The 15426-nt window shown below is 41.0% G+C and overlaps 1 protein-coding gene across 2 annotated transcripts in view; it reads left to right on the plus strand.

The window, feature by feature from the left end:
• RSPRY1 (ring finger and SPRY domain containing 1) overlaps nucleotides 1-13086 on the plus strand; it is a 169999-nt gene extending 156913 nt beyond the window's left edge. The window contains exons 7-15 of one of the 2 annotated variants that reach the window (XM_026680121.2): nucleotides 1831-1897; nucleotides 3044-3175; nucleotides 4873-4988; nucleotides 6562-6705; nucleotides 7184-7295; nucleotides 8871-8973; nucleotides 10025-10177; nucleotides 10400-10504; nucleotides 12140-13086. In XM_026680121.2, coding sequence (XP_026535906.1) covers nucleotides 1831-1897; nucleotides 3044-3175; nucleotides 4873-4988; nucleotides 6562-6705; nucleotides 7184-7295; nucleotides 8871-8973; nucleotides 10025-10177; nucleotides 10400-10504; nucleotides 12140-12236 — 1029 coding nt within the window. In that variant the 3' untranslated portion in view covers nucleotides 12237-13086. The remainder of the gene's footprint in view (nucleotides 1-1830; nucleotides 1898-3043; nucleotides 3176-4872; nucleotides 4989-6561; nucleotides 6706-7183; nucleotides 7296-8870; nucleotides 8974-10024; nucleotides 10178-10399; nucleotides 10505-12139) is intronic. The other variant, XM_087971721.1, reaches the window with a different exon arrangement.
• The last annotated feature ends 2340 nt before the right edge of the window (nucleotides 13087-15426 follow it).

Raw genomic sequence — 15426 nt, forward strand, 5'->3', positions numbered from 1 at the left:
ATGGCACGCACGCGGGGCTGTCACAAAGAAAGGGAGAGGAATTGAGTGCCAGCCTGAGAAAGGCGAAGCTGCCTCTCTAAAGCATTTTGGTGGCTTTGTAAGTTTGGGGGAAAGGGGTTGGGGGTGTCAATCAAGAATTATATCCAGAATACCCCAAGTGTTACAACTTACGTATTTGCCGGCGTATGAGACGACTTTTTTGCCTTGAAAAGCATGCCTCCAAGTGGGGGTCGTCTTATACGGCGAGTATATAAAAAAACTATATTTTGAGTGGAAATGTTGGGGGCTCGTCTTATACGCCCAGTCGTCTTATACGCCGGCAAATACGGTAATATTTTTGCTAGCTGGATGGACTAGCAGTCCAACTGTATAGGATATTTTGAATGTTATCGTTTAGTGAAACAATCACATAACTACTAACATATTTTCTTGGGCAAAACACAAACGTCATGCTCACTTGATCACAATCCTATTTTTGCTTTTTGTGAATTTATATATGTAATTATAAATAAAAGTTGTGAATCACTCCATTTTTATCTGTAGAGAAATATAGACATACCAGCAACATTTACATTTGACAACCTTTTCATTTTTTAAGGCGGTCAGGCAAAATGCATTAGAAAACTTAAAGGAAAGTACCTGTAAATTACTTATGTGCTACTAAATATACTTGTGCATCTACTGCATTCTTTTCTCTAATCATTGATCAATATCTAGAGTCATGCAGAGCATGGTAATATAAGGATCCTGGCTTAAGGGACAGCTGCCTTTTAGTATTAAAATTGCAGTCACTGTCATTTTACATGAAATCCGTGCCTGCTTTTCTTCATTTTAGCAGTATAATTTACATGGGGCGTGGGAATCTTGTCATGAGTTACAAGTTTCAGAAGGACTATTAAAATGATAAAGGCCTCCCCTTCAGCCTTGCCTGGAGGCTGCAGAAAAGTGGCTTATGGTAACAGGGTAGGTGGGCCTGGAATCAAAACCTTAAGGTCCCCATTTAATCTTTAAACCTTCCTCCAAAGAAATAAATGTATCTGAATTGGGATGAAGGAGGTTTGAAGTGTTTCTGACATTCTGGAAGAGGTGCTGAAGGCTGCAAATGGGATGCCCCCCAACCCCTGGGCTATGGCCCATTTGGAACCGGATCCTGTGACCAGTGGGCGAGCGTGTTTGAACGCACGCAGCTGTGCTTGCACGAATGTTGGGCACTTGCGCAGAAGCATCACCCCTCCCCCATTCAGAACCGGATCCTGTGAGCAGTGGGCGAGTGTGTATGTGTGTGTGTGTGTGTGTGCGTGCACTCAGCTCCACTTGCATGAAGGGTGAGCAGAACCAGTCCAGGCAAGCAGTGGGCGACTGTGGACACGCACGTCTTTACTTGCATGAGTGTCAGGTGCTTGCACTTGTGCACAAAGCTCTGTTTGTGGGAGCGCAAATGGAGCTATGCACATTCACGCACACTCCTACCAATGACAAAGAACCCTTGTCCCCCACCTCCATGCGGGGCCACCAAGCCAGAAAGGTTGGGGACCTCTGGTGTAATTTACCTGTGCAGGAACTATGGTTTGGAAGATGAGGAACCTTTTGAGTGGGGAAGAGGAGGGGATGATCCTGTAGCTAGAACCTCTGGCTTTTTCACTTGCTAAACTGGAAGAGTTATCTTATTTCCTTTTGTGTAGGAAAGCAGTTTGTATTGATGCCTGGCTCTCTGAAATAAACCTTGTCTTTAGTCTATTTTTATTGTGTGTTGGAAAAACTAACCAACGCTTGATTTTGAAGACAACTTTGGGGAATATCGAATGCAATAATTTTCCTTCTTTATCTTAGGAGTTCCAGTCCCATCCGACAGTCATGCTTTTTGCACTAATAGCCCTGGAGAAGTTTGCACAAACAAGTAAGAGTGCTCATTTGAAATGCAGAGTTAAAAACAAAACATGTCCCAGGATGGGTTATTATGTGGGATATTTACAGTATTTTGAGCATTTATATGGCTGTCCAAATCAAACAGCAAGACTTGGCCAGGATACAAATAAACAATACAAAAAACATGTAGCATTAAAAACCAATTAAAATAGTAACATGCAGCCAGAACTAAAATACATTCCATTATAGCTCCTCTAGAGAGCCTTCAGTGCAGTAATTAAAGCACTGGGTTACAAAATGGGAAGATGTGAGTTCTAGACTTGCGTTACACATGAAGCCAATGGGGTGACCTTGAGCCAGCCAGTCTGTCTTGCCCTAAGAAGGAGGCAGTGGCAAACCACTTCTGAAATCTGCTCTGTTCACACCGACTCAAAGGCCTGTGGAAAGAACCAGACCTCCAACTGCCTTTTTGAAAGTCTTCATGGGTTGGATTTATTCCTTTCTTCTAAAATCCTACTTGGCTATGTCAGGAGTGGTGATATCACCCCTGTTTTAAGCAAATAGCCAGCAGGTAGCAATTTGTGTGGGTTCCAAGATCTCCTTCCTGCTGTTCCTTTCACACCACTGGAGATGGCAGTGGAGAAAGCAGGAAGGCTTGTCAAATTGAGAGCATAAGCTTTGAATCCTCAGCCACCCCTAGATGTGACTTCAGGGGCGGAGAAGCATGACAAATTCCGTCGTCTATTAGGACCTCGATGGTGCTGTTGAGGGCTTCTTCCCCAAATTTCAAAGCTGCAAGGGACTAAATTCGTTGTCAAGAAATGGGGGCAGACCTGAATATGCCTCTGGCTTGACATGCCTTGTCTGTGTTCAAACATTTGCATATCCTGAAGAACAAATGGATAGTAAAATCAAGATGCCCCTGAGATGAATTCAGCTCCTGATGATGACTGCAGCTGGAGTTGTTTCCTTGGCCTCTGTCCCTGTCTGTCTGCCAGCAGCTACTAGCTGCTGAAGCTTTAATGGATTTTGGTGGAATTTATATAGTATGAGAATGAGGAATATGGAAAAAAAAGTGGGGAGGGAAACACAAGAGCCCTTTTTTCCTCTTGGAAATGCTGGGTTTTTAATGATCACGATTTTTTTTTTCATAATTGTGAACACATTCTACCTCTAGGTGAGAATAAAATGACAGTTTCTGATACCTGCATCAGTGATCAGCTGGTTTTGTTAGAGAAATGGACAAATAATCCGGACTATTTAAAACGCCAAGTTGGATTCTGTGCTCAGTGGAGTTTAGACAATCTATGTAAGTAATAATATTTTTCTACTGTGAAGTGATAATCTTCGAAAGTAGCATGGTTATTAGAAATGTCTGGTGTTTGCAGCAAAAGTAACAACCCTTAAAACTAATATGCTTATAAAATAAACTTGCATATTCGTTTCATCAAATACATGTATAAGATGGAGCAGGAGGAGGAAAACTGAGGAAAGCAGCAGTTTCATTGACATACTGCTGTTGTGAATTTTAATTCTTCTAAACCCATATTGTTTTTAGGATCTGCACTTAAAATGTAATATTCTCTTGGTTAGAGATCTGAGACACTAGTAATGGTGATTATTAGGGCACAATATAGTATAAATTGGGAAATTAGATGAATAGAAATAATACATTGTTTTGTTGTAGAGCAGGGGGGTTCCAAACTTGACAACTTTAAAACTTGTAGACTTCGACGTGCTGGCTGAGGAATTCTGGGAGTTGAAGTCCATAAGTCGTAAAGTTGTCAGGTTTGGAGACTCCTGTTGTAGAAGAGTACAACCTATCAGGATTCTCCATTACTAAAAGGGAGCAGGTAAATTAGCACATTTCTCCATTTCTGCAAAGGTCTTGTTTTAGTACCTATGCTGGCATTTAGCTATAGACCCAATTCTCCACTGTTGGTAATTCCAACCAAAGTGGCAGATACAAATTACACTGTTAATCAAGTGTCTTCATGAAACATAGCCATGAACTTGTCTATTTTAACTGGTAAATAGTTGGGTTTTCTGACTGAAGAGGTTTTAATTGAAGATTCTAAACTGTCTATTTAGTCTTCAAACTGGGTTCTCTAGGCTTTTATTTTGTAGATTAAATAATGTCAGCCAAAAAGACAAATTGGTTTGAGACCCAGCTCAGGAGGGTAAAGAATACAAAATGACCCCAGTGTTATTTGTCCTGTTTTGAATGCAGATATTAGATAATCTAATTCATTCCTGAAACAAATACCATATCAATTTTCAGAAGATGAAGTCCATTAATGAAAAGCCATTGAAATTGAATTTCTTAATTAGTAAATTGAAAATAATCTCCTGCCAGCACCTAAATGTAGTTAGTATTAATAGAAGGTGTCTAGAAGCACCGATTCGCTGGTTTTGTTCTCTTCCATCTCTAATCAGAGAAATAAGCCTTCTGGAGAAATATCAACTACCATATCCTAGTCAATATTTATACCCTTAGCCGACACTCTTAAATTCAATATATAATTGCATTTTAGGGGATATTGTATATTAGTATCTGCTCTTTGAAGGCTTCTTTTTGTATGCTTTTCTGGGGTGGTGAGAATGGATCCTCTCTCATCTTGGTTAGAAATCATAGTCCCTGGATTGCTCGTCTTTTGATATGCTCAAATTGTAAGGCAAGCTAATGACTTCAATTAGTTGGAAGAAAAATCAGCTAGGGATTCCCATTTGCACATAATGCTAAGCAAACCACAGATGGAGCAGTTATGCTTAATTGCTTTTGCTGGCAGAAGACAAGCAGGAAGCATTTAGCATGTGGGCTCATTCCCCTTAAGCCCAAATTCTAAAGAATTTGGTCTTTGAATGCCTGTTATTTAAAGGGTTAGTTGCTGATTCAGAAAGTATTTGATTCATTCTTAAAATGGCCAGATTTGGATAGCCGAATTCAGGTTACCATTTCTACATTGCTAGGATGACCTTTATAAGCTTTCTTCTTATTTCCTGCAGTTTTGAAAGAAGGGAGACAGTTTACATACGAGAAAGTCGACCTGACCAATATTAGGGCCATGCTGAACAGCAACGATGTCAGTGAATATTTGAAGATCTCGCCACATGGGTTGGAGGTAGCCTTGTGTGTGTGTTTTTGTGCATTAATTATGAAATACTGTTATGCTTGCTCAATTTCCCTGAATAGCAGGGGAGGTCTGGAGGGAGGGAGTTTCTATGAACTAAAAGATATATTGCTTTCAGAGCGTATGTTTTAATTATTTTGCTTTTGACTCAAATCAAGCAGCATTTTTTTTAAATAAGATTTCTGGTCAAATTAATGGAGGAAAGTGCATAGTATAAAGGCCTGCTGGGTAAGATGTGTAGCTTTTTGGAGTCACAAAACAAATACATCATTCCTGATTGTCTCACCACATGGATCTTTAGCTTGAGAAAGGGACATGGGCCCCCCTTTATTAATAAGTGCATGAAAATATACTACTATACTATACTATACTATACTATACTAGACTAGACTAGACTAGACTAGACTATACTATACTATACTATACTATACTATACTATACTATACTATACTATACTATACTATACTATACTATACTATACTATACTATACTATGCATAATTGGATCCGGCAACATGGACATTAAGCAAAGCACCTTGTGGCCATGACTTGCAATTTTGCTGTTCATTTCTCCATTGATTCCACTGGTTGTTGCACTGCTATGAAGCATGCCTAATGGCAGTCACATAACCATGGGATGCAGCGACAGTCATAAATTCCTGCTGGTTGGAAGCAACTAAATCTCAGCACTTGTCTGAGGGGACACCCCAAAGATCCTAAGTGTGAGGGCCGGTCCTAGAGTTTTTTCATTATTGTTGTAATTTCAAGTGGTCGCTAAACAGGGCAATTAAGTGAGGATTAACAGTACACGTGTCATGGCTGCCATTCTGCTAGCCAAGCATCGCTTACTGATAGACTGACATTTGCAATGGGGGGAGGGAGGAGAGGATTGGAATGTAGGGAGGAATTGGGGGTGGTGGGGGGGAGAGAGAGAGAATGGGAACCAAGCCATGCCAGCTGCAGGAAGGAGAAACATCAGCCAGCCAAAGGTCACTCATAGGAATGCAGAGCTGGAAAGCCCTTGAACTGAGGGTCCTTTCCCCAAACAACATATGGGCACCTAATTGGACATTAATTGATAATAGGGGGGTGGCCAGGAGGAAAGGGAAAGCTAATTGCATCACTTTGCAAGTGAAAATGCCAGATCCAGCTTCATTGCTTCTGTAATCGCTTAAACTTCAGTCAAGTATTACTCTTGGTAAAACAATGGGCCAGGGGTCTTTCTTTGCTGGATGACTGAGTGGGATGGTTGACCACATGTCTCCTCGATATTCTTTGCACATCTTCATCCTTTCTGTATCAGATGTTCAGTGATCTGCCACAAATCAGTGCTGCACTCTCCAGCTCCCAGCCTCAAGATGAATAATATTGCAGCACTCTTGATCCTTAGCCAGCCCAACCAGACTGTGCTGGTTGAGGTTTATGAGACTTACAGTTCCCAACAAGTATGAGATTAACAAATTGGGAAGCTGAGCACTTTAATGTGCCCTTCGGCGCTCCCTTCGGCGTCAAGTTTGTACATGGACTTTACTTTTTTTTTTTCCCTTCACGTTTTTGTTTGCTAGGCCCGATGCGATGCTTCGTCTTTTGAAAGTGTCCGATGTACCTTCTGTGTAGATTCTGGAGCTTGGTACTATGAAGTCACAGTCGTTACTTCCGGAGTGATGCAGATAGGATGGGCTACGAAAGACAGCAAGTTTCTCAACCACGTAAGTGCTGCTCTCTTCAGTGGGAATCTGTCCAGCCAATTGAACTGGCACTGGGCAAGTCCCCCTATCCTCTTACATCTTCGTCCTACTTCTGAAAGTTTGACTTGAAAGCAACATGCATGGATAGTATTTTTTTTTTTGTGGCAAGTTTGCTAAACTATCTGCCCTAGCAGTATTTTCCTGGATTTTGCTGTACTGAGGTATTTGTAGAAGCCAAGTAAACTCTGGCTCCTGGTAACTTGTATCTTTTACACAGAGCAGAGGGCATGGTGAGACATTCACCCTGCTGGTATTGCTCCTGATTATTAGCCAAATAATTGTGTAGGCAGAGCACGGCACGTCCTTTAAATTCTTAAGAAAAGATGCAATTGGCTTAAATACTGTTTTTAAATTTAAAAAAAAAGGATTGGAAAAAGCTCTTGAAGTGATTCTGGCTCAAATTCAGAGAATGAAATACTGTATTCTCTATTTCCTGAAGGAAGGTTATGGTATCGGGGACGATGAATACTCCTGTGCTTATGACGGCTGCCGGCAGCTGATCTGGTATAATGCCCGAAGTAAACCACATTCCCACCCATGCTGGAAGGAAGGTATGATGTTGTCCCACTTGTTTCCTCGTTGGCTGATGTCACTATCCAGTTGCCCCTCATTTGTTTTCTATTATCCTAGAGCAAGGGTCTTCAAACTTGGCAACTTTAAGACTTGTAGACTTCAACTCCCAGAATTCCTAAGCTAACATGACTGGAGGAGGAATTCTGGGAGTTGAAGTCCACAAGTCTTAAAGCTGTCAAGGTTGGAGAGCCCTGTCCTAGAGCACAATTATCTAGTTTCCAGTGCTAGGAAATCTTACCGTGGGAGCAGGTGGAACCAATTACAAAGAGCCGGCTTCCTTTTGCTCCAGGTGTTCAACCAGAAGGTGGGCAGCCATTTCTCAGGGATGGCTTAATTTGGATGACTGCATTGAGCAAAGGAGTTGGGCTCAGTGGACCCTTCCTGTCTGGGATTCTAGCACAGAAACTTAAAAATCAGAAGAATGGAGCAAGATACCTGCAGCTGCAGGAGTCCCGCTCCCCAGTAATCTTTTTATGGGGTTGTCTGTACACCTGTTTCCTGTGCTTATTATTAGTTCAGCGCTTCCGCGGTGGTCTTGTGAGTTCAGGAGGCCTTCCTCCATGGAAACGGAGTAAATTGCAAATACTGTAGCTAATTAGTGGGCTAATATTTGGTAGGCAGAATAAAATCAATGGACAGCATGTTGTGAAGATGGCAGTGGGCTTTGTAGTAAGCCTGAATTTGTCGGTCATTTATGACACAGCTGCATTTCATGAATATCACATTGATGAGGACCATACTTCTCTTAATATGTCAAACTTATTAAGACATAAACATATTAATTCATCTTGGGGTGGAATTTTTGCAGCATCCCTTCATATTGCAAATTGTAAATAGCTCGGTTTTAAGAAGAAAACATTTTCCTGCAGCCAAATTCTGTGTAACTTTCTAAATCCTTTTTTTAACATGCTAAAATGCTTTTGATGACAATGCTGCTAGTAACCCAACTAATAAACCATGGTTGGCATATCAGAAGCCAACTTCATAAATGGGTTCTTTCTTTTTCTCTCTCTCATATATGAATTTTTATCCCCCTGCATACCACTATTTCTAGAATAACTAATATCAATTCCGATGCTGATTTAGATTTTATCTTAAAGATTTGAAGCAGGTTTACAATCCTGGTTGAGATAACACCTGGTGTTGGTAGATTTCTTGATTTTATTAGATGGAATAAATATGTTTAAAACTGCTAAAAGGAAGAAGGTAGCATCTAAGGTAGCGCCCCTGTTTGTAATACCGGCTCTTAATTTGTAGACACGTAATTTATAGAGAACAGTCAAATATTTTCTCCATGTATCTGAATATTGATTGAAAGGTTTTTATACATAGAGATAGAAACACACAAAAGTGGGGAAGATGGAAACACAAGTCCACAGATAGTTTCAAGCCCCTTCCATAGTATGGATTGGCTGTTATGGGGAACACTAATGTAACCCAGCTGAAATGGATTTGGGGCATATCGATAAGACCTATTTCTCTTTGTCAAGACACAGTGATGGTGTCTTGGTGATGGCTGTGTTTCAATAACTTGTCTCCTTATGTTAACTAAGGTGACACAATAGGATTTTTACTGGACTTGCAAGAGAAGAAGATGGTTTTTTATTTAAATGGGAACCAGCTTCCTGCTGAGAAGCAAGTGTTTTCATCAGCTGTGTAAGTATGTTCTTCTGAGGGCAATGCCCATTTTGCAGTAGATGTCCATCTTTGCAGAATTAGCAATAAATATTTAGTAAAGTAAGACTTGACCTTGGGGAGGCCCAGAACCTGAAGTACCCGAAGGAACCCAGCTGTATATACAGATTGGTCTGATTCATACAAAATGTTAATCCCCAATGAGGATTTATTGGCTTGTGTTTTTACTAAGCATGATGGGTAAATCCACTCATTTTGATTTAATGCAGTATTAAATCACTGCGGCTTGTGTAATAAATCATGGCTTTTAAAGTTCTTGGATGTGAACACTAGTATGGCTTTGCTGTGGCCTTTTAAAATAGTGCTTTTATTTTCAAGCATAGCTGACCCAGTTCCTATATGCTTTCCCTTCCTCCACCAGCCTATTTTCTTGGCGAGATCCTGGTTTTGTGTTTTCTGTGACTGTTTTTCTGTCCCTATTTGTAAACTCTCGAAGCTTATTTTGCTGCTTCCTTAGTGGGTCATAACAATTTTGAATTCACGGTCCCTGCAGCTAAGAAAAGGAGCGGCAATTGCTCAAAGTGACACATTAACAACAGTTGCAAAGAAAAAAATTGGGTCGTGGGTGATCTAATTTTTGACCATCACAAGTTATGATAGTGAAGGACAGGTTCCCTTACAATCATAATTTGAAGACCACCTGTATGCTGCCCTCAAGTTACAACCATAATGGGGCCTGCGCATCATGAAGATAACTTGTGATTATTGTAAATTGGATCACCCTTTTCTGACTGGAGAATTCTGGGACTTGAAGTCCACACATCTTCAAGTCATCTAGGTTGAGAAACAATGATGCAGAGAATGCCCATCAACCTATGCCGATAAAAGTGTTGGAGATGATGAAAGTTTTAGTCCAGCATTCGGAGAGCCACAAAAGTTGCACAGCCATTGGGTAGCTGTAAAAATCATGATAAATCATTGGAAATACCCAGCCTCTCACTATGAAGAATTAACTCCAATAGATAGCTTGTATTGTCACACTGATTTTTGTTTTTCCTCTTTTACTGCACAGTTCTGGCTTCTTTGCTGCAGCTAGTTTCATGTCCTATCAACAGTGTGAGTTCAATTTTGGAGCAAAGCCTTTCAAATATCCGCCCTCTGCAAAATTTAACACCTTTAACGATTACGCGTTTCTGACAGCAGAAGAGAAAATCATTTTACCAAGGTAATGTGCATGGATCTGGAAAGCTGGGGTGCACTTTTGTGCTCTGCATCTTACCTTTATTTGCAGATAGTAAATGATTGTCTTCCTTGGGTGAGGAGTTAATGCCTTGCTTAGGTTAGTGAGCAATACATTAACTTCTCACCCAAGGAAGACATTAGTGTGCAAACAAACGCCTCAGCCATTGTGTGTCTGTTTTTCACCTCCTCCTTTTTTAATTTTCAGACATAGACGCCTGGCCTTGTTAAAGCAAGTGAGCATTCGAGAAAATTGCTGTACGCTTTGCTGCGATGAAATAGCTGACACAGAACTCAGGCCTTGTGGACACAGGTATTTCGAGAAACAGGGACTTTTGACCGATTCTGTTTCTTGTAATTCTCCCCATCCCCACCCCCCATCAATTGCCCTTGGCAGAGTGAATACATACCAAGCACATCTGGTCTAAATATATATATCCGTGTTTCCCCAAAAATAAGATCAGGTCTTATATTAATTTTTGCTCCAAAAGACATATTAGGTCTTATTTTCAGGGAAACACGGTACTAAATGTATCCGTCTGGCTGACAATCTTAATTGGGGCTTATTTTTGGAGTAGGGCTTATATTACGAGTCATACTAGGGCTTATTTTCCGGTTGGATCTTAATTTTCAGGGAAACGGTATACAGAGTCCTCAACTTATGATTTAGTCCCAAATTTCCATTGCTAAATGGAAGCCAGTTGTTAAGTGACTTTTGCCCCATTTTACAACTTTTCTCGCCACAGTTGTTAAGCGCGAATCATTACAGTTTTTAAAAGAATCCTGCATCCGTTAATCAAATTTGGCTTCCCTCATTGACTTTGCTTGTCAGAGGGTCACAAAAGGTAGTCCCATTATCCTGGGACACTGCAACCACCATTAATACATGCCAGTTGCATCTGAATTTTGATCACATGACCATGGAGATGCTGCAACGGTCGTAAGAGTGAACATTGGTCCTAAGTCACTTTTTTCAATGCAGTTGTAACTTTAAATACCCATAAACAAATGGTTGTAAGTCAAGGGCTACCTGTAAACCCCCCTTCCCCCCAAGCAATATTCAGCATTGTGTCCAAATCAACCCTGTGGTAGACAGAGCGTTGTGTTGCAAACCCTGCCTGTGCCTCAGTGACTGGTCTTGCCTCACACCACTCCGATCACCATCTTGCTGACTGACACGCAGCTTCAGCGTGCAAGAGAGGAAGGTTGTTTTGTGCACTGCTTTCCCTGTTCAAGTCTTGCAAGCTGGGCCTTACGTGGGTGACTCTCTACCCACAGCCTGAGAAGACCCAATTCCTTCTTTTCCACAAGATTCTATCCCATTTATTTATTTATCGAATTTATGTAGCCGCCCATCCCACCAAAGGCAACTCCGCGAGCCACAGTACACAACAGAAACCAAAAAGTATAACCCCCACCACCACCAGCAAATTCAAATATAAGAACCATCATAATAAATATCCTAAAAGCCCCAAACAGAACCATAAATGGAGGGAGAATAAAATGGATCCCTCAGCAATGGAGTTACCAAGAGGAAGTCTCTTGTCATCATTCCTAATTATCCCTGGATTAGATCTAAGAGGAAGTAAACGTTGCTTGCTTAAAATCTATGCCAGTGTTTCTCAACGTTGGCAACCTTAAGCTACATGGACTTCAACTCCCAGAAGTCCCCAGCCAGCATAGAATTCTGGGAGTTGAAGTCCGTGTATCTTAACATTGCCAATGTTGAGCATCACTGATCTATGCATTCCCACACCCGTATAAGAAGTTCCTGCCCTAGAAGGCACCATACTCCCCCGTTTATTCCAAATAATTCCCTTCAAGATAGAGGTGCGTGGGCCAAACCCACAATAGCCCTCAGTATATTTTGCACCTTTTCAAAGTTTGCTTGACGTTCTTCCGAAAGAAGCCAACTGAATAACCTCTCTTGCACCCTTGTCTCTTTCAGCGATCTGTGCATGGAATGTGCCTTGCAACTAGAAACCTGCCCTTTGTGTCGGCAAGAAATTCAGACCCGCGTCCGACAGATTGCTCACATTTCATGACACGGGGAGAACGGTCTCTTGTGTAGATTTGCCTCCGGTCCATTCCTTCCAGCGCCAGAAAAAAGGCAGCTCGAAACAAGCTCCATCTCGTCCACCCCACCCCACCCCTGGGCCGAAGCCCAGCCTCATCCCCATAAGGGCCACAGATGGGAAGCCTGTTGAATTGCTGCACCGTCTCATCCTCGCCAGATGCTTTCTTTTAGCGGTCGTGAAAGTTGGTGGTGAAGGCTGATTTACCGTTTAATTTCTCCCTCATTCAAGACTGTTAGGAAAGCCTTCTTCATTCCTTTCTTTTTTGCCTTCCCTTCTCCACTCCTTCCACTCACACACTGAAGACTTTTGCACTGGAAACGTTTAATGCATAATCTCCTAAAACGGGGACGTAGCTGTTTCCCAAAGCCTTTGTTTTGGCAGCCATTATGCATTATTTTTTTATTACTTTGTCACCGTAGCTTCCTGCTGGTCAGAGTACACCCCTATATATATATATATTTTGGACTGTTAGCATGGAAATGTTAAAGAGACTTGAAATCTACATGAAGAAACTGATTTCTGAGGAAAATTGGTTATTTTCATTCATAGTATTTCTAATTCCTTCAGTTTCAGTACCTACAATTTTGTGAAAAAGAAAAAAAACTAATTTTCAGGAGGAATTCTTGTAAATGCAGCAAGAGACTGGAGATAGTTTGATATTCTAGGCATTTTTAAGGTACCATTGATCATTGCTTTTTTAAAAAAACAATCTGTTCTTGCAAGTTCTGTACATTTTGAAAATAGTGAGCTATGGATCTTAAGATCTGGGAAGAATGTGTTAATATTGTTTTGAAGAAATACATGTTTGAATAGCAAATAGCTTGATTGGGTTAACTCCTATTTAAGACAATTCTAACTATTTTTTATGTTATGGTGTTTGGCTCACGGGACTCCTGTAAAACAGCTGCCTCAATCTTGCTCTGAGTTCCCCGTGGATTTCTGAAGAAGCAGACGTTGTAAGATAATTCAAAGCCATATCAAACTGTTCATCCTGAGATATGAAATAAGCTGTGCTAGACCTTAAGAAGAGAGAAGGGGGGGCGGGAATCCCAACTTCACAATTAATGGATTCCTTCCTTAAGATGCTTATCGTCATAACGATACACATGAGCTTCTTAGACAAGAACAGAATAAAATGTTAGAAAAAGTACTCAGGAAAGACTGAGTAAAAGAAATTGTGTAATCCTCTTCAAATTTATGGCATTGCCACACTTAATGCTAGCACATTTATCTTTTGCAGCGTCAGGGAAACGCAGCTCTTACTGGAATACAAGTTGCACCACAAAACCAGTCCCATAAAAAAAAAACTTAAAAGTGGATGGGGACTGGGGAGTAATTGTTAATATTTAACACGTGCCGAGCGTTTAGCAGCTCCCTGCCTCAAAATGGATTCCCAGTAGTATGTATGCCAGGAACTTTTTATAAAAAAAAATTCTCAGGTACAAACAAATTTATATTGCTAAGTGAGAAATGCGCTAAGTGGAATTTTAACTTTTCTTGCCACGGTCGTTAAATGAACCACTGCAGTTAAGGTAGTAACGTGGCTGTTAATTGAATCTGGCTTCCCCCATGGACTTCGCTTGTCAGAAGGTCGCAAAAGGGAATCACGTGACACTGCTACTGTCATAAATATGAACCAGTTGTCAAACATCCAAATGCAAATCACTTGACCCTGGGGATGCTACAACGGTCGTAAATGTGAAAAAAATGGTACTTTTTTTCAGTGCCGTTGTTACTTTGAACAGTCAGTAAACGAACTGTTCAAAGCCGAGGACCGCCTGTATTGCCGATCTCTTATTGGAGGGCTGTGTAGGTTAAAATAAACAGTACCATCCTGGTGTCCAACAACAGTGATCGTCAAGCCAAACCCAAGCCAGCATGCTGATGTATTTATTGTATCCGATAGCTGCCTTGCAACCCCATTCTTAATGTGAAAACTAGTTTCTCCAACACTTTCCTTGGGGATTAAGTCTATTTTTATTGTTGGCTGAAGTTTTCCTTCTTGCAACATAGAAGACTCCTTAGATCAGGGTTTCCCAACCTTTAGCAACCTTCAGAGGTGGTGGATTTCATTCTCCCAGCATGGCTGGCTGGGGCATTCTAGGAGTTGAAGTCCTCACGTCTTAAAAGTTGCCAAGGTTGGAAACCCTGCTCTAGATATTAAGCCTGTGCTGTAGCTAAAGTTCAGTATATGGCTTTGATCTGTACAGGTAGTTCTTGACTTAAAACTATTCGTTTTAGTGAGTGCACCGGAAAAAAAATGTGACATGGCTATTTTTCACACTTGACCATTACAGCATCCATATGGTCACACGATCAGAGTTTGGATACTTGACAACTGGCACGTATTTATGATAGTAGCAGTGCCCAATGTCAAAAACGATGGTAAAGTTGGGTGCAACTTAACAACTGCCTTGCTGAGCAATAGAAATTCTGGCCCCAATTGTAAGTCAAGAACTAAACCAGCACAATTCCTCAAGCTGTTAATGAACAATGGAAGCTGGTTAATGTACAAACTAAAATTGTTCCCGCAACAATTGCTTTGTTAGATTGCTTGCCCCAGAATATCTGCACCTGCCTTGTTCTGCACTCAGTCAGCATTTGTCCTCCATATAATAAGTGATTTGACCTAGATAGCTACATGGGTGAGGTGTGTCTACCGAACTCAGAACTGCTTAGGATAAATAAGAAAGATAAGTATAAATTTCAAAACAAATAATTTTAGCAGTTTAAATGCTAAATGTTCTTTTAAAAAATCATTAACTTGACTAACAGAGTTGGAAGGGACCTTGTAGGTTATCTAGTCCAACCCAGCCCTAGTACGAGACCCTACACCATTTCTGACAGATGGCAGTCCAATCTCTTCTTGAAAGCTTCCAGGGATGAAGCTCCCACAATTTCCAAAGGCAACTTCTGTTCCAGGGGTTGATTGCTCTCCGTCAGAAAAATTCCTCCTTATTTCCAGGTTGAATCTCTCCTTGGTCAGTTCATCCATTATTCCTTGTCTGGCCTTCGGGTGCCTTGGAAAATAGCTTGACCCCCCTCCTCTCTGTGGCAGCCCCGTGAGATATTGGAACATTGCTATCATGCTATCATTAGAGCAAGGTTCAAAAATGTTAACACATGCTGTAGAAAACAGGCAAAACGAAGCAGATTG

This window comes from Notechis scutatus, chromosome 9 (assembly GCF_049901735.1).
Source record: "Notechis scutatus isolate UNSWTSFEM ecotype Mainland chromosome 9, rNotScu1.2, whole genome shotgun sequence".
Classification (NCBI taxonomy): Eukaryota; Metazoa; Chordata; class Lepidosauria; order Squamata; family Elapidae; genus Notechis; species Notechis scutatus.